Source organism: Crocodylus porosus, unplaced genomic scaffold (assembly GCF_001723895.1).
Source record: "Crocodylus porosus isolate Cpor-Errol unplaced genomic scaffold, CroPor_comp1, whole genome shotgun sequence".
Taxonomy (NCBI): Eukaryota; Metazoa; Chordata; order Crocodylia; family Crocodylidae; genus Crocodylus; species Crocodylus porosus.
The window spans coordinates 179665055-179687091 of NW_017728886.1; the positions used below are offsets into that span (position 1 = coordinate 179665055).

The 22037-nt window shown below is 42.8% G+C and overlaps 1 protein-coding gene across 3 annotated transcripts in view; it reads left to right on the forward strand.

Annotated features, from left to right (window-relative positions):
- PIEZO2 (piezo type mechanosensitive ion channel component 2) overlaps positions 1 to 22037 on the forward strand; it is a 498844-nt gene that overhangs the window by 397807 nt on the left and 79000 nt on the right. For all 3 annotated transcript variants that reach the window (XM_019545872.1, XM_019545881.1, XM_019545888.1), the window contains 4 exons: positions 5224 to 5428; positions 5603 to 5704; positions 6116 to 6281; positions 20585 to 20828. In XM_019545872.1, the coding sequence (XP_019401417.1) occupies positions 5224 to 5428; positions 5603 to 5704; positions 6116 to 6281; positions 20585 to 20828 (717 nt within the window). The remainder of the gene's footprint in view (positions 1 to 5223; positions 5429 to 5602; positions 5705 to 6115; positions 6282 to 20584; positions 20829 to 22037) is intronic.

The following is a 22037-nucleotide window of genomic DNA, read 5'->3' on the forward strand; positions in this document are numbered from 1 at the left end:
CTTATATTTGCATTCCAGGAACCCAGTGCACAGCGGATGCTGCCTGCCAGACCTGCCACCTGGGATACACTGCATTCCAGGTCATATCTAGGTAATTTCAGAAATCTCCCACCAGAGACTTTGTAGTGCACTTTGTAGCCAGTAGTGGGAAGGTAAAGCAGGTGGTTTTGAGAATATAGGCCAAAACCCCCTCTTCTTTTTGATCCCCTGCAGGCTTCTTAAAAGATCAAAGATAGAGCAGAAGGATGAAGGAGAAAATGAATAAGAAAACAGCAGATAGACACAGATATAAAATAGAGTTAGAAACATTACAGATAGAATAAAATACAATAGAATAGAACAGATATGCACACAGAATATGTAGATAGATGTGTAGATAGAGTAGAATATAGATAGAAATAGATATGTAAGTAGATTAAAGATAGTAATAGACTTTAAATAGTATGAATAGTATATAGTATAAATAGTGTTAACAGGAATATAGTTTCATAGTTGGTAGGGTCGGAAGGGACCTGAGCAGATCATCAAGTCTGATCCCCTGCCATGGCAGGAAAGAATACTGGGGACAAAGGACCCCAGCAAGGTGTTCATTCATCCTCCTTTAAAAGACCACCAGGGTAGAAGCCAGCACCACTTCGCTTGGAAGTTGGTTCCAGATCCCAGTCACCCTGACAGTGAAGTAGCGCCTCCTGATATGTAGCAAAATCTACCCTCTGCCAGCTTGTGACTGTTATTCCTGGTCACTCCTGGTAGTGCTCAGGGGAAAAGGGACTCTCCCAATGCCTTCTGGTCCCCCATGACTGTTTATAAACAGCCACTAGATCTCCCCTCAGCCTTCTCTTGTGGAGGCGGAACAGGCTCAGGTCCCGTAGCCTCTTCTCATAGGGCCTGCCCTGCTGATGCTTGATCATGTGGGTGGCCCTCCTCTGGACCCTCTCCAAGTTGTCCACATCCTGCCTGAAGTGCGGTGCCCACAACTGGATGCAGTACTCCAACTGCGGCCTGACCAGTGCCGCATAGAGGGGGAGGATCGCCTCCTTGGACCTACCTGAGATGCATCTGTGGATGCATGACAAGATACAGTTGGCCTTCCTGACCGTGTCACAACAATGTCGGCCCATGTTCATTTTGGCATCAATAATGACTCCAAGATCCTTTTCTGCCTCTGCACTGACGAGAAGGGAGTTCCCCAGCCTGTAAGTATGCTGCTGGTTCTTCCTCCCCAGGTGCATCACCTTGAACATGTCAGTGTTGAATCCCATTCTGTTCTCATCCGCCCACCCCTGTAACCTGTCCAGGTCCAATTGCAGCCTATTCCTCCCTTCTAGCATGCCCACTTCTCCCCACATCTTAGTGTCATCTGCAAATTTGAACAGGGTACTTTTTACACCTCCGTCCAAGTCACTGATGAAGATGTTGAACAGTGCAGGCCCAAGTTCCGAGTCCTGGGGAACCCCACTGCCCACGTCCCTCCAGGTCAAATAAGACCCGTCCACCACCACTCTCTGGGTGAAGCCCCCCCAGCCAACTAGTGACCTGTCTGACTGTGTAGGTATCGATGCCACAGTCTCCTAGTTTGTTAATGAGAATGGGGTGAGAGACAGTGTCGAAGGGCTTCCTAAAGTCCAGAAAGACTATGTCCACTACAACACCTACATCTAAGAATTTTGTGACCTGGTCATAGAAGGCCACCAGGTTGGTCTGACAGGATCTGCCTCTAATGAACCCATGTTTGTTGCCCCTAAGCATAATCTCCCCTGCTGGCCCCTCACAGACATGTGCCAGGATAATTCTCTCAAAAAGCTTACCCAGGACTGAGGTAAGACTAAATGGCCTATAGTTTCCTGGGTCTTCCTTCCTCCCTTTTTTGAAAATGGGAACCACATTGGCTCTTTTCCAGTCCTTTGGCACAATGCTAGAGCACCATGAGTGCTCGTAAAGCTGTGCCAGGGATCCTGCAATGACCTCAGCTAATTCCCTCAGCACTCTGGGGTGGAGATGGTCCGGACCAGCTGTTTTAAATATGTCCAGTCTCTCCAGAAGTTCCCTGACTAGGTCCTCACTGGCCCTAGGCCAGGGTGTACCTCCCCTGGGGCCTACGGGGGGTCCCAGTTGGGGGGGAATGACCCGGTCCCTGCTCAGAAAAATGAAGGCAAAGAAATTGTTGAATAGGTTAGCTTTGCTGTCTGGTGAGACAACCAGATTTCCTAGCATGTCCTCCAGAGGCCCCACATTACCGGGTAACTTCTTTTTAGCTAGAAGATGTTCCCAAATGCTTTTAGTGAACCATGGGGGCTTTTTTGCCCTCTTGCCCCCTTTGATCCATGTTGGGATTACCTCCCTTTGGACTTGGAGGATCGTCTCCTTAAGGAACAACCACACTTCTTGGACATCTGACTCCCCTCCCCCCCGGGACCTCAGTGTCTCCCCAACTATTCTCCTTACCTCATTGAAATCTGCCCTCCTGAAGTCCAGGGCTGCTGTCTTGCTGCAGGCCTTTGCAACCTTCTTCTGGATGGTGAATTCCAGCAGGCAATGATCGCTGTTGGCCAGGTGGTCGAGCACCCGCAGACCCCTCACCAGGTCATCACCCGTGGCCAGCACCAGGTCCAACAAGGCATCTCCCCTGGTGCTGCTGTGTCTTGGCTAGGAACCTATATGAGCAGTCAGACCTGGCTGACTGCTCTTCCCAGCAGATGTCTGGAAAGTTCAGGTCACCCATGGTGACCTTTGATCTAACTGCCTCTGTGAGCTGATTTAAGAATTCCTGGTCTAGCTCTTCCCCTTGTTTGGGTGGTCTGTAGTAGACCCCCACCGTTAGGTCCCTTTCCCCAGAGCACTTCCATGTGCCCCTCCTCTGACCCAGTGCTGCTTGTTGAGGATGTGTATTTCTCCTTGACATAGAGCTCCACACCCCCACCTTTCCTCCCTGTCCTATCCCTCCTGTACAGCATATAGCCCTAGATATTCACCTCCCAGTCATGTGTTGGGTCCCATCATGTTTCACCCCACTATGTCTGGGTTGGTGTCAGCTAGCAGGAGGGTAAGTTCCTCCTGCTTGTTGCTCATACTATGAGCATTAGAGTAGAGGCATTTGAGGCCTCCTGAAGATGCATGCACTGCACCCCTAATCTCAGTACTACTCGGGCCCCTGTTGCTTACCTGTGTATTTGTTCTGCTCATCCTTGGTCTAGGCTGGGCTGTTCTTGTGGGTGACACTTGGTTTAGTAGTTCAAGGCTTCCTCCGCCCTCATCTTCCCCTTCCCCCAATGAGCCTAGTTTAAAGCCCGCTGAAGGAAGTCAGCCAACCTTGAAGAGAACACACCCTTACCTTTGGGGGAAAGGTGAAGCCCATCCTACCTGAGCATGTCTCTCATCCTGATGTGCGGGTTATCGTCTAGGAAGCCAAAGCCTGCCTCGAGACACTATTCCTGAAGCTGCAAGTTGACCTCTCTGATGCAGGTCTTGTGTCGTCTTCCACATCCGCTCACTGGTAGGACAGAAGAGAATACTACCTGTGTCCCTATCTCCTTCAGCATGCCCGCCCAGAGCGTGGTAGTCTGTTATCAGGTGATCAGGGCTTCCCCTGGCTGCATCATTAGTGCCTACATGGATTGGGACCATGGGGTAGTAATCAGTGGGCCGGGATCATCCCCATCACATCTTGTAATGCAGTAAATAATATAAGTTTTAGTAGTTGTTGGGTTTTTTTTACTGGACTTTATGTAATTAATTATCTTAGTATACCATGGAAAATACTGTATTTTTACATTTTATACTCTAAATTTATTTTTATACATGCTGTATTTTTATACTGATTTTATAATGACTGGGGGTGTTATTTGCAATAAATCATGTGTTATAGATTAAAAAAAACTAGAAATAAAGGTTAAAATTCATACAGTTCCTTCCAGATGTGGTGTTTTTTTTTCATAGGTGGATCAGCATGGGAGTCCATGTGTTCTGGGGGGTGAATATGTGGGTGGGAGGGGGAGGTGATAACTGCGGCTTAGCATGGGGATCACTTGCTTCGGAGGATGGGGTCGTTTGGGGGCATTTTGGAAGTGAGGGAGGAGATTAGTGGTTTAAATGCACTCCCTGCTCTAATCTAGTAGTAAGACAGCAGCAGCGTGGGTCCCCCTGCTGGATTTTACTAGGAACTGCACACTGAGCTTAAATCATTGTAAAGGGTACCACATGCAAATATTGACACAATGTTTTAAAATAAAGAATTTTAAATTTAATAAAACATTTTAAATTAATGATTAATACACCTCATCACGTGTACAAGCACCCTCTTTGTCCGGCTCTTATTGAAGAATATACTTTAGCTGTTATTTTTATTAGTGATTTCACTTTTTAATGTCTGTAAGTACTATCAAAATATGACTAAGGACAGAAATTACACATAAACCCGTATTAGTAGTTGGAAACTGATTCAAATCTCCAACACAAAAAATGTTCAGTGCACATAAACCACTTTCAAAATGGTCAAAACTGGTAGCATCAAAATTGTCAAAACTGGTAGATAACCTGTAGCATCAGACTTTACTGATTTAAGTTCAATCAGTTTTTTAAACTTCTGTCCAAGATAACTTCCAGATCCAAGTTAACTCACAGCCTCCCCAGCATCCCAGGATGCTTTGCACCTCCCCTACAACGCCTCTCCCCCCCCACAATGTGGGCAGGCTAGCCTTCGTCCAAGCTGGCTGCTCCAGCTGAGCAGGAAGTTATGCTCTAGCATCCCCTGGCTTCTGGCCTGAGCTACTGCATGCATGTGACTGCACTTCTGGAATCAAAAGTGAATGTTCACTTGCTTTTTGGTTCAATCTACAAGGCTTAGACTGATCTGGGAAGATTGTATCGATTCAGCCTCAGGCTTTTTGACTGTCTATATTGAACCCATAAGGCTATGTAATATGACTTTACTTGGCAGATATTATGTGTTTCCTGCTTAACTTATCGTGATAATGCCCTGTCCGTTTTATGTTTCGGTACCATGAAAGTCTTACTTCTTCTACTGTGATAGGGGGATTGTTAAAGTTGGTAGAATAATATCCACAGCATGGGGGAAGGGTGCTGATAAAAGAATATGAACTATGCTGCATTCAGGAGTTTCATTTATCTGCATTCTAAGTTTTGTATTTAATGGAAAGCTATTTCATTATCTAACTGTTGTAGGGACTGTAAATATTGCACATTTTTTCTTTCCTTTTCCCCTAGACTTGTTTCCTAATGTCAGTTAATGTTATTGGTCAACGAATGGATTTCTATGCCATGATTCATGCCTTCTGGTTAATTGCTGTATTATATCGACGCAGAAGAAAAGCCATTGCAGAGATCTGGCCAAAGTATTGCTGTTTTCTAGGATGCATCATTATATTCCAGTACTTCCTCTGTATCGGCATTCCACCTGCTCCTTGTAAAGGTAAAGACCAGTTAAGATAATGGACCTTGTAAAGGTTTTTGTAAAGGTAAGGGACCTTTATGGCCAGTTATTGCCATTTGCTCTTACTGGAAAGTGCTGGAAAATTGACAGAGAAAGGATGAAGTAATTGTTGTGAACTATTGATTGCATGTTTTCATGTTTTTCCTTGTGTAGACTACCCATGGAGAAACCCTCAGACTAGCTTCAACTCCAATATCATAAAGTGGTTATACTTCCCAGACTTCATTGTGAGACCAAATCCTGTCTTTCTTGTCTGTAAGTATTTAGCAAAGAGTTGTGAGAGGTATTTACTTGCCTTTCACTTGATACTTTTGTGTACTGAAATTTGAAACCAAAACTGCCCCTTCAAGAGCAAGCTTACGTATTCTATAGGGCATTATATTGTAGCTGTGTTTTTATATAATCAATAAATTCAAATGCTCAGTATGTTATGTATCTGCTGCAGTCTAACTTTTAACTTTGAATTCTGTTTCTTTCCTGTTTTCTCTTTACATAAAAATAAAAGTGGCTGAAATAGGTGAAAATAAAATTAAGTAATGTCATAATTGTTCATTGTAGATAATGCAGTCTCATTCTATGAAATACTGTGCAATAATTACATTATGGCATATTCTCAAAAGTATTCTGCACTGGAAATGTGAGCTTACAGCATCTTTGTCTCTCTAGATGATTTCATGTTGCTGCTGTGTGCATCCTTGCAAAGACAAACATTTGAGGATGAAAATAAAGCTGCTGTGCGAATCATGGCTGGGGATAATGTGGAAATTTGCATGAACCTAGATGCAGCATCATTCAGCCAGCACAACCCTGTTCCTGACTTCATTCATTGCCGGTAAATTCAAATTTTGTATATCTGAAATGTCTTCTTTGAAAGTTCTTCATTTTGAAGATAGAGGTAATAGAAGATTCATGACTTATTCTGTCTGTCTTCAGTTTTTCCATTTGACACTACACATTCTATACCTACATATGAAGGAGGTTATTTAGCTTCTTTAAGAAATAGATAGAAAATACATTGGTACTATCTACTAGTTCCAGCAGAAGTGAGCATTTGTATAGTGGAAGTGGCTCACTAATTGTGGCCTAAATTTCACATGCAATTTAGAGAGAGAGGGAGAGAGAGCACAAGCAATCTAAAAGAGACCCAGACAAAAGTCCAGGGAAAAAAAGACAATATGGGGAATATTAACAATGCTGTCAGGAAAAGTAACGGGACAATTGGCTAGTCATCCAAGGTGATTATAAAATAATGTGAGAGGCATGGGGACTAAACAGGAAAAATCTGGAAGTCCTAGTATAATCACAAAAATATGATAATATTGGGTTGACTGAGACTTGGTGAAATAGTTCATGTGACTAGAATACTGTAATGGATGGTATAAGGAAGGATGGGTGACAGAAAAAAGGTGGTGGTGTTGCCTTATATATAGAAGAGACATACGCTTGTTCTGAGGCAAAGTATCAAGAGGAAGGTAGGTCTGTTGGAAGGCAGGTCTGTTGCATGTCACTTTATGCCACCATAAACAAAATTATGGCAGCACAAGCAAACAGATATCTATATTCTTTGTTGTAATGCAAATCCCTGCTGGCCACCACTGCTGATGCCAGCCCCACTTACCACCACCACCACCGCGCTCCCGCCACCATGCCCCCTAGCTGCCAGGAGCACAAGTCATTCATGTACCAGCCAAAACAACACACTAGGTACAAGTTTGAGCCTTGTTGCCAAAACACTTCCTCTTTCAGGTCAGGGATTTATATTGGAAGTGGTAAAGAGTCAGCTGACCTTGGCTGGCCACTCTGGTGGCAAGGAGTGAGTGTATAGGTAGGCCCAGATGGAGGGTTCTGCCTACCTATGTCTTCCCTGAGAAAGGGGCAAACCAGGCAGGCCAGTGCCCCAAGTTCAAGGTCACAGCTTGACATTGCTGCCTCCCTTCCCCCAAACCTTCTAGGGGTGCTCATCAGGCTTTCCTGAGTGGTCCTTATAAGCACTCTTCTTGGCCATGAACCATTATGGGTGGTAAAGAAGGTTGATATTTGTGGGGGGGGTGAGTTTTCCACATCCAGCTTCAATAGGGGCATGTTAAATACCAGATAGATACTCAGTATTTGGTGGGAATTGTAGTTCAAAGGTGACTGGATTAATTTATCAGGTGTTATGGAAGGAGCTGATGTACCTGTAAGGATCAGTGGGTGCAGAGGTGTTCTGCTGACAGCCATACCTTCTGTCCTACTGAGGAAGCAGTAACTATTAACAATTTATGAAACTATGCTGAAGTTCATAGTTTCATAAATTGTAAGTCTGGAAAGGACCTTGGAAGATCATCGGGTCCAGCCCCTTGCACCAAGCAGGAAAGACAACTGGAGTCAGGTGACCCCAACAAGGTGACCATCCGGTGTCCTTTTGAAGATTTCCAGGGTAGGCAATTGTACCACCTCTGGAGGGAGCTTATTCCAGTCTGGACACCCTAGTTGTGAAGTAATTTTTCCTAACGTTGAGCCTGAAATGGTCTTCCAGGAGTTTGTGATCATTACTCCTAGTTTTCCCCAAGGGTGCCCTAATGAACAGTTGTTCTCTGAGTCCTGGATGTATGCCTCTGATGTAGTGGTAGGCTGCTACCAAGTCCCCTCTCAGCCTTCTTTTTTCCAGGCTGAAGAGTCCCAGGTACCTCAGCATTTCCTCATATGGCTTGCCACACAAATCTCTAATCATCTGGGTGGCCCTTCTCAGGTCTCTCTCAAGTTTTACCACATCCTTGTTAAAAGTGTGGCACCCAGAACTGGATGCAGTACTCCAGCTGCAGCTTCACCAGTGCTGAGAAGAGTGGGAGAATCACTTTGTTGGGTTTGCTGGAGATGCATCGATTGATGCATGCCAGGGTATTGTTCGCCCTGCTAGCTACAGTGTTGCACTTCCGGCTCATGTTCATACTGTGGTCAGTTATTAACCCCAGGTCCCTCTCATTCGTAGTGCTGGTCAGGTTGGCATTGCCAAGACTGTAAGTATGCAGGGGATTGTTTGTCCCCAGGTGGAGCACTTTACATTTCTCGACGTTGAACTTCATATGGTCCTCATGTAGTTGGTATATTTCTTTTGCCTTTTTGAAACAGGTTTTTAGTTCTTTTTAGATCTTCTGCCTGTGTTGTACCCAGTCCATAGCTGTAGGTTTATAAGAGGTGATGAGCAGAGTGGGGTGTATGTGGGGGTGGAACACATAATTGGCAAAGGATGGCATCTGTCCAGTTGAGGCATCTGTCCAGTTGAAGACTTGTTGGCATCCAGTTGAGGAGTTGTTGTAGGTAAACTCTCTGAGTACTAGCAGGGAAGCCAAGTTATTCTGTTGGAAATTGAAGTGGCACTAGAGGTACTGCTCTAGAATCTGATTTGTTCTCTCTACTTAAGCATTTGTTTGTGGATGGTATGTGGATGAGACTTGGGCATGGACTCCCAGCAGGTGCAGGGCCTCATGCCAATGTTAGGAAACAAACTGGGGTCCATGATTGGAGGTTATATAGTCTGGGAGATCATGAAGGTGAACCATGTGATCCAACCATAATTGGGCAGTATCTTTGGCTGAGGGAAGACCTGTGCATGGCATGAAGTGGTTCATTTTGGCTAACCGATCTGTCATCATCGGGATTGTGGAGTAGCTGTTAGATTTGGGCATCTCTACAGTAAAGGCTAGTGAACTACCACACCATGGCTGGGAAGAAACAGGAAGAGGCTGGAGGAACCCGCTAGGTTTCTGTATGGGTCTTTGGGTCCAGGTGCAAAAATTGTAGGAACAGACAAAATCTTGGACTGTCTCATGCAGGTGTGGCCACCAAATTTATCGGGTGACCAATAGGTAACTCTTTTCCATTCCTGGGGGACTGCTAACAGCAAGTCTTGGCTTACACAAAGCATTGCCAGTATGGGCAGACCTGGAGACACATAGATTCTACCCTAAGTGACTGTGATCCTCTTGACTATTTTCTGTGGCTTCAAGGAGCAGGACAAGAAATGGTCTTGTCTTTCAACAAGGGAAGTTTAGGTTGGATGTTAGGAAGAGCTTTCTAGCTATGAGGATGATTAAGCATTGGAACAGACTGCCTGGAGAGGTTATAGAAACTCCCTCAGAAGTTTTTAAGACCAAGTTAGGCAAACACTTTTCCTGGATAATTTAAACTGCCTTGAATCTGCCTTGAGCAGGAGGTTGGTCTAGATGACCTCCTGAGGTCTCTTGCAGCTATACTTTTCTTATAGTTATTTGATCAACCTCGATGGAGTTCAGAGGATTGTACCAGAAGCTTCTGGGTAGGCAGGTGCTGTGTTTTTGTAGATGTACCTGATCTACTCCTTTGTCTTAACCACCTCATCCGGCTGTGAAAGAACTAATATCAAACTGAATCTGTCTATTTATATCTTTAATTTTGCAAAAGTATTTATCTATTATTTAGAAGAAATTAAACAAGATCATAAAGTATTTTTTTAAATTCTTTTCTGGAAAAAAAATAATCCGACAGCTTGAACAAGTTAAAGCTGAGGAGACTTAGAGGTCTCTTAAAAGGTGTGGTCAGCAGTTTCCCTTTAGGCCCCTCCCAACTCACCCATGGTCATATGGGTATGTCGGACGTGAACAAACAGGTCAGAGGCCAAGACATGCTGTTCCTGTCAATCCATGGGTATGTCTGTAGGGCAAATTGAAGGTATGATTGAAACACGTGCCAACAAACCCTCTAGCAGCTAAGGTAATTATAGCAATGAAGACAGAATGGCACAAGCCTTCATGAACAGCACATGCCCAACGTCTCTCAGGGGACTGTATTTGAATGGCTACCAAATTCCATGCCTTTATGTTGCACTACTCTTTTTACCTAGACTAGCTAAAAGAAGCTAGTACATATATACTAGCACATGTTGCATCTCATGTTCTGTTTGCTGTGTAGACATACCCTTAGATTGTCTGAATCAATGTGTCTGATACTCTGTCCTTTTTTAGGTGTAGATATATCCATTGTTTGATGAAGCCGTTCCAACTGATATAAACTAGAGCTTCCATTAGGAACTTACAGGAACATGGGACTGGAAGGGACCATCTGAAACAGAGTCCATTCCCCTGAGATTGCATGCCACTGTGCAATAAATGTTTGTCTGGGAGCTCTGGAGTCACCATCTCCATGTTTTACATCTGCTCTGCGTGCAAGGTCACCACAGTTGGGCATCTAGCCTGAAATATTTCTGAAAGTTTAATGTAACATTTACAAAAATAACGGTAGTGCAAAACTTCATTAGTTGCTGTGTTTTGCCCACTACTATTTAGATGGTTGTTTTGAATCTGAAAGCCTGTTACCAGCAAATAGCTGAGAAAGATACTGTTTATTTTACTCTAAATGTATGTATGTCTGTCTTTCATTGATAAACATTCATCATTTTACCAGACAAATATTGTCATTGTAATCCATTTATAAGATCTTTAAATATATCCCACTGTTTCTCCCAGAATCTGTGGCAACAGTAATGACCAACTTTTAAAATTAAGCCTTTGGGTATCACAGTACCCTTTTCTCAAGTTTCTCAGAAAAGGGTACCATGATACCCAAAAGCTTGCCTATATCAATCCCAGCCATGCAGTTGGTCCAATAAAAGATCACTTGCAAAAATTCTTGCCTCTTGCACATTTCCTGGACCATCACTGAGTACTTTAAAAATTAACTCATTTAAATGCATTCAAGCTGACTCACCTATGATGGGAGAAACATAAATGTTTTCTCTTCTTGTCACTGCTAAACTGTCCCTGGTAGCTAAAAACTTCCAAAATACAGTTGATTCTAAGCCATTATCAGTAAGTAACAGAGTAAGATACTCTGGTGGCTGGTAGGAGTCTAAGCAAGATCACTGCTAGTAAGACTGGTGGATGAGAGTAAAGGTGGGGTGTAGTTTTTCCTAATTCAGTTCAGAAATGATAAGTTTGTTTGAAGATTTTCTTCAAAAAGAAAAGGGCTAGAAAATCACTTTGCTTTATAAATGACCTCATTGGGCATCTTCTCAAATCCCATCAGAGTTTATCAAATAAAATTATGTTGAGGTTTCCAGGACAGGCAGTTTTTAATTTTCTAAAAAGTAACAAACATATTTATCTATATTGCATAACTTGCTAGAATTCCCTGAAATACAAAAGAGAAATTGTCTTCTGATAAAATATGGCAAACTTAAAGCGCAAAGTTCTTATACTTAAATTTTTAGATTTTGATTAAAACACCCCAGTAGTGACAAGATCCCAAATAAGATTTGGGATGGAAAACAAAGTCTGGATTATAATGGAAAGCAAACCTCAACCTGAATTTGACTGCAGCTTCTCCATAATCCTCTGGGTTAAATTCTTCCTTTTGATTCACTGAACTCAAATAAAATCAGTACTTTCATGTAATGCATTGACTCTACAAACTATATATAAGACTTAAAGAGGATTTTTGAACTAGCATATTAGACGGTCTAGACCTGTTTAAGAACTTTTAATTTTTCATTGTACACGGACTTTAGAAGGAGAGAGTAAATCCTGTATGTAATGCTTTTTTAAGATAAAGGAGCCAATGTAATTTCTTTGCTTTAGTAGTTTGTATCTGGAATGTTTATATGATATTGTCACTACTGGGAATATTTTAATCAAAGTTTGCAAATTTACATATAACTTCCTTTAATCTAAAATCACTTGTTTTAGTCTTAATCAGTCTGAAAATTAGTCACTAACTTTCAGAGCTATTGAGTTATCAGCTTCTGTTACCAGCTACTTTGAATGCTTGTGTGTAAATATATATATGAATATATTTACTTCTAGTTGTATGCTCTACACACCTGAGTCAGGACTGCTGATTGTAATAACTGAAGTAGCAGTACATTAGGGCTGTGCGAAGCTTCGGTCCCTGATTTGATTCGGCAGAGATTCAGCCTGTTTTGGTGGCCAAATCTCGGAATCTATATTGAATCAGGAGACCCTTTAATCTCTCCGAATCGAATTGAACCCTCCAGACCGATTCAGAGAGATTTAGAAAGATTCAGCAATTTGGACATAGAAACAGCTTTAAATGTTTTTTCTACATACCTCTAGGTAGCAGGGGCTCGTGATTGCTGTGATGCTGTGGTGCATGGAGTGTCCCACAGAAGCATGGGAAGCTCCCCAGTGTGCTTGGCAGTAGATCCAGAGCACTTCTGGGTCCACCAGGGAGCATGGTGTGCCCCCCCGCCCGTTCCCCCCTTGGCTTGGTGACTGGTGCCTCCTGGGTTGAGGGGATACCCAGGGTCCTCTTGTGGCTGATCACTGAACCAGGGAAGCACGGGGGGGAGGGGGGGGTCCAATGTGCTTCCTGGCAGACCAGGTCCACTTCAAGGACCCTGAACACTCCTGTGGGACATTCCAAGTGCCCCACCATCTCAGCGATCATGAGCCACGCCTGCTACTTCAAGGTATGTAGAAAAAACTTTTAAAGCTGCGTCTATGTCCGAATCACTGATGTCGAATCAGCATCAAATCTTCGGATTCAGCCAAATTGAATCAGGGACGGGGATCCGAATCAACAAATCGAATCACTGTCCCTGATTTGGGCTGAATCTGCATCCGAATTGAATAGGGCCCGCTTTGCACACCCCTACAGTACATGGGGCTTGAATTCATTTAGTTCTATGGATGAGGACATAGAAAAGGTGGAGTTGCTCTAACCCTCTGCAGTTTATTTTTACTATGTGTAGCACCCCTGGGACCTCATAGACTTTTTAATAAGAATTTAATAACTACCTTTTCCCAATCGTTAGAGAGATACTTATATTTACTATGTAAAGACAATGCTAACTGCTTTACAAAGCTTTTGATGAAATAATTCATCTTCTGATGAACCCTGAGTTGTTTCATATGCTGATACAAGTATTTTGAGATATTTCAAACACGTTCCTGCTTATGAGGCTGTTACAGTGACAGTTTCTTGGCATAATAAATGTCTGTTTTGCTGGAGGACACGTTTAAGAGAATCTACCCCTGGGATTCAAGGAACTAAAATACTTTTAGGTGAAGTAAATTCTGGTCTTTCAGGGTGTTTACAGACATGCTTCAGGAGGGGGATGGGGGGAACTTTAATTAGAGCAGCTCCGAAAACCGCTCTAATTACAGTGCTCAGAGCATCAAGTGTATCAACATCCCCGCACAGAAAAATGGTGGTGGGGGTACTTTAACTAAAGCTTGTTGAATGAACTTTAGTTAAAGTGCCCTCACCAGCATTTTTCAGTGCAGGGATGCTGATACACATGACACTGGAGTCAGCTGAAGCTTAGCAATTACCACGCTCCAGCAGACTCAATTAACTGAATCTGCTCCAATACACTGTAATTACAGGGCATTGGAGCAGCCTCCCTGAATGTGTATAGGCACCCTCAGTTTCCTAGAGGTAGGCAAATTTCCAGCTGCAAGCCAGAATCATCCATTCCAAGTCTGAGTCCTGCCACCAGCGCTTGTTTTCATAGTTGCATAAAGGGAGCATCCAGAGCCAGAACTCATCCCCCACAGTGGCACAAAGAGAATCACACAGTGTCACTTATCCCTCTGGGCATACAAGGAGAGTGCTCACAGCTAGATCTGACCATCACTAAATGTCCCTAAAGCCTCATGGGCTACAGGTTGCCAATCCATCTTCACCCAGAACTTGCCCTACCGTGCTTAAGCCATCTGGCTTGTCTGTGCTGAAGCAGACTACAAAGCCCAAGAAGCTGTCCTGTGGTGGTTGTAAGGGTACCATCCAACATAATTTGCCTGAAAATCCACCCACAAGCCCTCCAGCTCTAGAGCAAGAGAGACTTCAGCCCAGTGCTCACCCACACCATCTGAATTGCATTGTGATTTTCAATTATTTTGTCTTCACTCTCAACCTTATTGGTACTGCCAAGAGAAGTACAAATTGGGCCAGCTGTACAGAAGCCAGTGACAATGGCATCAATTAGGGCAAAAGCAACAATTCCAGTCCTGTTGGCAACAACGATGCTTAAGGCATATGCAGCAGCCAAGAATTTGCTCTGCTTTTTTGGTATTGGATTCTTCGCTGTTTCACGTGGCTTTTCTATTGGGGTTCTGCAGGTTTCCAAAACACTGAACAAGGTTTTAACCAAATACCTCTCGTTTATGAGGTGTTCAAAAGATTTTTAAAAATACCTTATAAACATGCTGAAAATTATCTTCTATTTTTTTCTCTTCTTGGAGAGACACTGGACAGTCATTGCCTCAATAGTCATGTCTAAAAGGCTTTTACTACAATATAAACAATGGGGGGAAAAAACATATATCCAAGCTGATCACTTTAGTTTTCCTCTTTCTGGAAATGTACTTGAGATCAAAAATGACAAATGGACCATAAGGAAGAGATTTCCTGAAATCTTACTTCTTTTTTTTCCACCCCCGGAGTTCTCAGGGGATACGTGACTGAGCCTGGGGGAAAACACAAGCAAAGACATTTCTAAAAACAAAACAAAGCCAATAGTTTGAATGGGGAATTTCTAAATGCAGCAGAATTTAATGTGGCTAAATGAAATAAAATCTCTGTTCCCACAGCCTTTAATGCTGGAAAATCCCAACGCCAGCACCCTAGTAGCACTCAGAGTGGCCCTGTGTAAATATCCAGAAATGGGCAGGAAAAATAATGTGGGAATCTTGAAACAAATTTTTCCCCATAGGACCATGGCCTAATACCAGCAGTCATTCATAGAACTATGCCCTGTAATAATTACAACCAAGCAGCCAACATCAGGTGAGGCAGCAAGTTCTTACAAAGGTAAATATACTGCCTTTTTTGGAATCACCTTTTTCTCACTTAGATTAATGAGAGGGGATCTGCAAAACATCATTACAGACCTCAGGTCAGACTTGCATAAAGAAGATAAACATTTGGTTGCTAATAAAAAGGGTTTTAACTGTGGGTCTTTACATTAAAACAAACAGAAGCAAAAGAAAAGGAAGCTACTGATAAAGAGGACATTGAAAACAAGGGAAGCCACATTCGATTTATGAGGAAGGGCTGAAGGAGATAATGAATCCACAGCAGTTTCTGGAATATACTGGAATAAAATGTGGATAATCCAACCAAAATAAAGGAACTGTGTCGCAGAGCTCTCAGGTGCCCTGCGACTGAGAGCAGAAATGACTTTGGAGAGACCCCTAGTGGCGGGAAGGGGGAGATTCAGCTGCCAGTCACCAAGGCAACCAGGGAAACAGAGACAGGAAGGGGCGGAGCTTAGCCCTTCTTAAGCCCAGGCAGGAGGCCAGGAGGGCAGTTTCCCTCCGGCGGCCGAGGTAGGAGGAACTCTGCCAGCACAAAGGGGAGAAACTCTGATGGTGGGAACATCCCCTGGTTCCTGCTGGGAGCTGGTGCTCTTGCTGTCTCTGGTAGGGATGGATTCTTACTTTTTGACCAGGATGGTCTAGGTTTTATATTGTAGCCTGGGGGCTTTGTATTCTTGTGTTTATTGGTTTTACTGGAGGACCAGGAGAGGCTATTAGGGGTTGGAGGAGGCCTCATAGGGACTCCACAGTAGCACAGGGGTTCCTGGCATCAGAGAGGGTGCAGCATTTGTTTGGGGTGCGTTGGCCCGAGCCCAGAGTTAGGGGGCAGCGAGAAGCCCCGGCGTTAGGGGGCAATGAAGAGCCCGGAGCTGGCACGGGTGAGAATTCCTGAAATGGGCAGTGCAGGACAGGCTAGAGGGCACTGGTAGGGGCGCGGGCTGTGAGACAAGCTAGAGGGCGCCGGTGAGGGTGCAGGTTGAGGGATAAGCCAGAGAGCGTCCGTGCGGCTCAGAGTGTAGGACAGACCTGAACAACACCAGATACATCTGCGAGGCTTGGGCTGTGGTGTACAGGGAGGAGAGAAGTCGCAGATAGTGCCTCAGGCACTGAGACAGAAGATAGGCAGCCTCCCATTTGATTAAGGTCTTTCAATCAAGCAAATAACAACAAGGCATGGCAGGAGAGAAGGTGGGTGGTTGGCCCTTGATCGGTGTTGCAGGACCACAAATAGATGTCCCCAGGGAGGCACAACTGTCACAAACTGATTTTCAGGATTGAGGATCTATCTAAAGACAATGGAAAAATCAATAAATGGAGCAGAAGGGAATGCAGGACACAGCACAGAAAGAAGTAATGTGGAGAGCAAAAAGTGAGATTGGTAGGGAGGGCCACAAGGGAATACAAGATGCAGAAGAATAGGGACTGAGGGGGAATATCAGGAGTAAGAGACTGAGATGAAAAATATAGGGAGCAGTAAACGTTAAGAAGCAGTTTGTGAGACTTGAACCTATGGCAAAGTATCAAAGGACAATGTGTGGAGGAAGTAGATGGTCACCTAGGTGAGCAAAAAGTGATATGGAAAAGTGAGGAGTCAGAGGAAAAAGCAGGAGACTGTTAGGGAAGAAGATGAAGAGAAGAGAAAATGAAAATTCTTTTTGCTGGTAGCTGCATTGACAGGCCATGAACGTATCAGTAGCATATCAATTAGATGCCACTTATGCTTTTATATTCCAAAGTATTCATTATGGTTTAGCAGATTGATTCTGATGGGTCATCATGAATTTGAAAATAGATCAGCCTTTTTGCATGCCATGGTACTTAAGCTCATAACAGTCATTATAATATGGGAACTATTTGCTAAAATGTAATAGGCATATCCATGGGTGGATCTAGAACTTTGAAAAGAGGGGTTCATAGATTTCATAGATTATTAGGGTCAGAAGGGACCTCAGTAGATGATCGAGTTTGACCCTCTGCCCTGAGCAGGAAAGAGTGCTGTGGTCAGATGATCCCAGCCAGGTGTTTGTCCAGTCTCTTCGTAAAGACCTCCAGGGTAGGAGGTCTTTAAGCTACCACCTCACTTGGAAGCTTATTCCAGATTCTGGTAACCTTTACCATAAAGAAGTTCTTCCTAATATCTAGTCTAAATCTGCCCGCTGTCAGTTTGTGGCCATTGTTCCTAGTTATTCCAAGGGGTGCCCTGGCAAACAAAGTATCTCCTATTCCTTGCTGCCCCTTCCTCTCCCCTCACCGTATCTTCACAGACAAAACAACACATACAAACATTAACGTATATAAAACAACACAGTTTAAAATAAGTGAGAAGCTTTCCTAATATACTAGAGGTCTAGGGCTATATTATTCAATTTAAGATTGAAGCAAAAATAAATATAACTTCACTGGAATGAGTTTAAACAATCTGCAGGGCTGTGAAATAGGAGTTTCATTGCTAGGAGCACCTAACAGTCACAAGAACTGCAGAACAAAGGATAGCTTAATTGATTAGTGGAGCTTTAAAACCATTTTTAAAAACAGGGTTGTTAATACTCATGGAATGAAAAAACTAGTTTAGAAGGGATTGACTCCCTAGAAATGCTACTGCCACTGCCAGGCAATCGTTTTTAAACTTTAAACATCTTTATAGCTTCATAGTTTCATAGTTAGTAGGGTCAGAAGGGACCTAAGCAGATCATCAAGTCTGACCCCTGCCATGGGCATGAGTACTGGGGTCAAACGACCCCAGCTAGGTGATTGTCCAGCCTCCTCTTAAAGACCCCCAGGGTAGGAGCAAGCACCACTTCCCTTGGAAGCTGGTTCCAGATCCTAGCCACCCTGACAGTGAAGTATCACCCCCTGATGTCTAGCCTGAATCCACTCTGTCAACTTATGGCCGTTATTCCTTGTTACTCCCAGTACTCCTCAGGGGAACTGGGACTCTCCCATTGCCTGCTGGTCCCCCTTGGCAAGTTTATAGGTGGCCACTAGATCCCCCCTCAGCCTTCTCTTGTGGAGACTCAACAGGTTCAGGCCCCTGAGCCTCTCCTTGTAGGGCCTGCCCTGCTGCCCCCTGATCACGTGGGTGGCCCTCCTTGGACCTACTCATGATACATCTGTGGATGCATGACAAGATGCAGTTAGCCTTCCTGAATGTGTCCCCACATTGGTGGCCCATGTTCATCTTAGAATCAGTAGTGACTCCAAGATCCTCTTCTGTCTCTGCACTGATCTTTTCTGCCTCTGTCCATACTTTGGATTATAAATGGCATGAACTTAAGATTCCTGAGTCTTGCTGTGTTTTGTGCTGGAAAAAATAACCTCATATGTTCTTCCAAAATGGTGTTCAAACTGGACTTCAAAGTCTAATAACACAAAATCCTATCAGGTGTTTTTTTTTCCGTTCTTTGCTTGCTCGTGGGATTCTTTGGTATCAACTTGGCATTTGGAAGTTCTTGGAGTTTGCTTATAGCAAGCTAAGGATCAAATGATGTCCCCATGACTCCTCATCATTGTGATTTCATTTTCAAAGATGATTATGAGAGTAAGACAAAGCTTTCTGCATCACTGAGCCAGCGCTACTGTGATATACGTGGCTTGCAGCAAGAGCCATTACTGTATTACAGTTTGTACCTGGATAAGCACCTTTCCCTGCATGCCAAGAAGATCTCAGTCATTTGAGTTAGGATGCTTACTACTTGAATTGGGATGCTCACTACTTTTGGTGTCTTTATAAGGGAAAAAAAGGAATGATTTACCTGCAGTTCTGGTTCTATGACAGTATTACCTAAAAAGATTCTCACTTACCTTCCTGCCCTTGAGATTTGAAGGGTATATGTTGGGAGCTTACATAGGTTTCAAGAGGTTTCTAGGGGAATTCGTTATCTACAGAAACTAAACAAACAAACAAACAGAAGCCCCAGTCAAACCTTTGTACTTGCTATTTGAGGCATTTCTTTATATTACAATTGTATTTTCAGTTTTTTCATCTTTAGCTGTTCTCAGAAATGCTGATGCGTTTTGTCAGCAGCACGGGACAAGTTTTTTCAAACATTGCAAAGATAAAAATAATGTCAGGAAGCAAATCTATTCCCTGCCATCCCACACGTCAATAATTATTATGTAAAAGAACAGCAAAACTACAGTGTGTTTTTCTGCAGAAACATAGAGGACACACTATTCAAGAACATCCAGGGCCTCCTGGAGACCTCGTTTAGCTGACATCTCCCATTTACTTTTCTGCACAATGCACGTAAACAATGTGTTTGTTCTTTATTGCACAAAACCCAGCACCCCCTGTAAAAAAAAATAGGTAGGTAGAGAAGATAGATTGCAAGGAATGTAGCAGCTACAGACCTATTGCTTAAAAGAAATACAAAGAAGGGAGCCTTCTGTCTTCTGACATCTGGTTTTTCCCTATGTGGAATTATGACAGATAGGCTCTAAGCATAAGACAGTAGACAGCTTGGAGAGGTTTTGGACCTAGGAATATAGGGTGGCAAGGGTTTCTACAAGTTACAGGGTACATTCCAATGAGCTCATTGCTGCTTACATGATTTGGAGTAGAAGGTGTGACTGTTTTATCATGCTATCTTCCTTCATGATTTCCTGGTGCTGTAGTTTGCCAAGCCTGGGGCAGTAAAAATTTACACCAAAGAAAACTAAGATCTCATTAGTCTAACAATACTTAGCTATATCCACTGTTGTTTATACAATGTGTTCTGCCTCTGAGATGATATGAAGTCAAGATTTTGAGGAATCGGAAAACACTTAATTGTTCCAGTTATGATTTAAGCTAATTTCTAAGATTTCAGACAACTATAGAACACTTACATTCTGCAGAGCCATCTCATTTTTGTAATTGATCTACATTAAAGATATTTTTAGAAGCTCTCTTTGACAACTGGGTCTTTCACCAGATACAATTCCCTAGAAGTCATCAATAAATGTAGAATTGGTAGCAGTGAGGTAATGTTGGTGGGTTTTTGGAAATAGATTTGCAGTATATTTACCCAGAATTTTTAAGAGATGAGCTCAAACAGACTTACTTGCACTGACATTGCCAAATATTATCACTCCATCATGAAGTTTCTGAAGAACATATTTTCCATCTGTTTATGACATGAAGTCTGACCAAGCAAAGTAATCATGCACGTGTGTGAATAAATAGTCCCACTGAGCTCGGAATTTAACTTACAGGGGGAACCTAAAATGAAGTTAGGATGCCAGCCCATCTGAGGACCACGCTAGTTTTGGGCAAAATGTGTGGCAATTTGATCAGGAAATAGTAATTTTTCTTCCTCTTCTTTTTGTTTTTGTTTTTGCTTATGTCTTCTTGTTTCAGATCCTACTTAGACATGTATAAAGTGATAATATTTAGTTACCTCTTCTGGTTTGTGCTTACTATAATCTTCATCACGGGTACTACAAGGATCAGCATATTCTGCATGGGTTACTTGGTGGCCTGTTTCTATTTCCTTCTCTTTGGTGGAGATCTATTATTGAAACCTATCAGAAGCATTCTGCGTTACTGGGACTGGCTGATTGCATATAATGTCTTTGTGATTACAATGAAAAACATTCTTTCGGTAAGTGGCTGCTTTTTTAGTTCAGTACTGAATGCTTTCGTGGTTTAACTGCAAGATCATGTAGTTCATTATTCACTCAGAAAAAGTACTTTCTTTTGTGCTAATGGCCTGAAAGATTTTATGTTCAATCCAGAAACTGAATTAAATCCAAAACTGACAATCCAAAACTGTCACATTTTTGTTATAGGAAAATGTTTTACCTATTTTGCACATCCCAGACATCTCAAATTTCATGAGCCATGAAACAATTTTCAAAAAGGAAAATTCTAATATTTTTAAAGCAATTTCTACTTTGAAGTCTGTGGAAGTTTTATTTGAGTATGGACTTGCAAGGTTAGATATACAATGAATACATTGGGTAACTTTTTAAAGCTTTTAATCATAATCTCATTTTGAAGCCTAGTGCTAGAAGCAATCATTGTATACAACATGATGTAATCTGTGACATTAACAATGTGAAGCATTGTGCAAAAATTGTAGAGTAGCTTCTAGTTTGCTTTTCCTCCTGGTCTACCTTTCAGATAAAAGCTTCAACATTTAATATTTTAAATATTCATTATTTAAATATTAGGCTTCTTTTTATGAATGTTAAACCTGAATTTTGGAACAGTTTCCTTCAACACTTATTATGCTATCATGCTAAGAAAAAACAAATTATAAAATTTTATAATTGGTAAATTTACGTATATTTTTGGCAATTGCTTCTTTTCTTTGAACATTGTCACAACCAAATCAAAATGATCCATACATTTTGCTCTGTAAATTTATATATACCAACGTATTGAAACAAAACTGTCTGTCTGCATTTAGGAATGCTATTAACGTTTACTTACATACTTAATTTTATATACATGCATTCAGTGGGGATTATGTCTGTGTGTACAGTCATATGTGTCTATAACACACTGTGGCAGGGCACGACCTAGGGGCGGCCGTGAACTCCCCTAGCACCCCTTTACCGTGCCAAATCAGGTTCAAATGCACCCTCACTGTCTCGCCCGCCACGTCTTTGATGTTAATTATTGGTAAAGTGAGGCTGCCTTTTTACCCCCGTTGGCATAGTGCCTTGAGATGTCCCAGTCCGTGCCCTGCCTTCGGCGACACAGTGCACTCTAACCTCTGGGGCTGTGTGTGGGCCCTACAGTCACCCGGGCTCTCACGGGCTCTCTGCCTCATCTCTATTGCCCGTGCCCCCACAGACACTCTCTG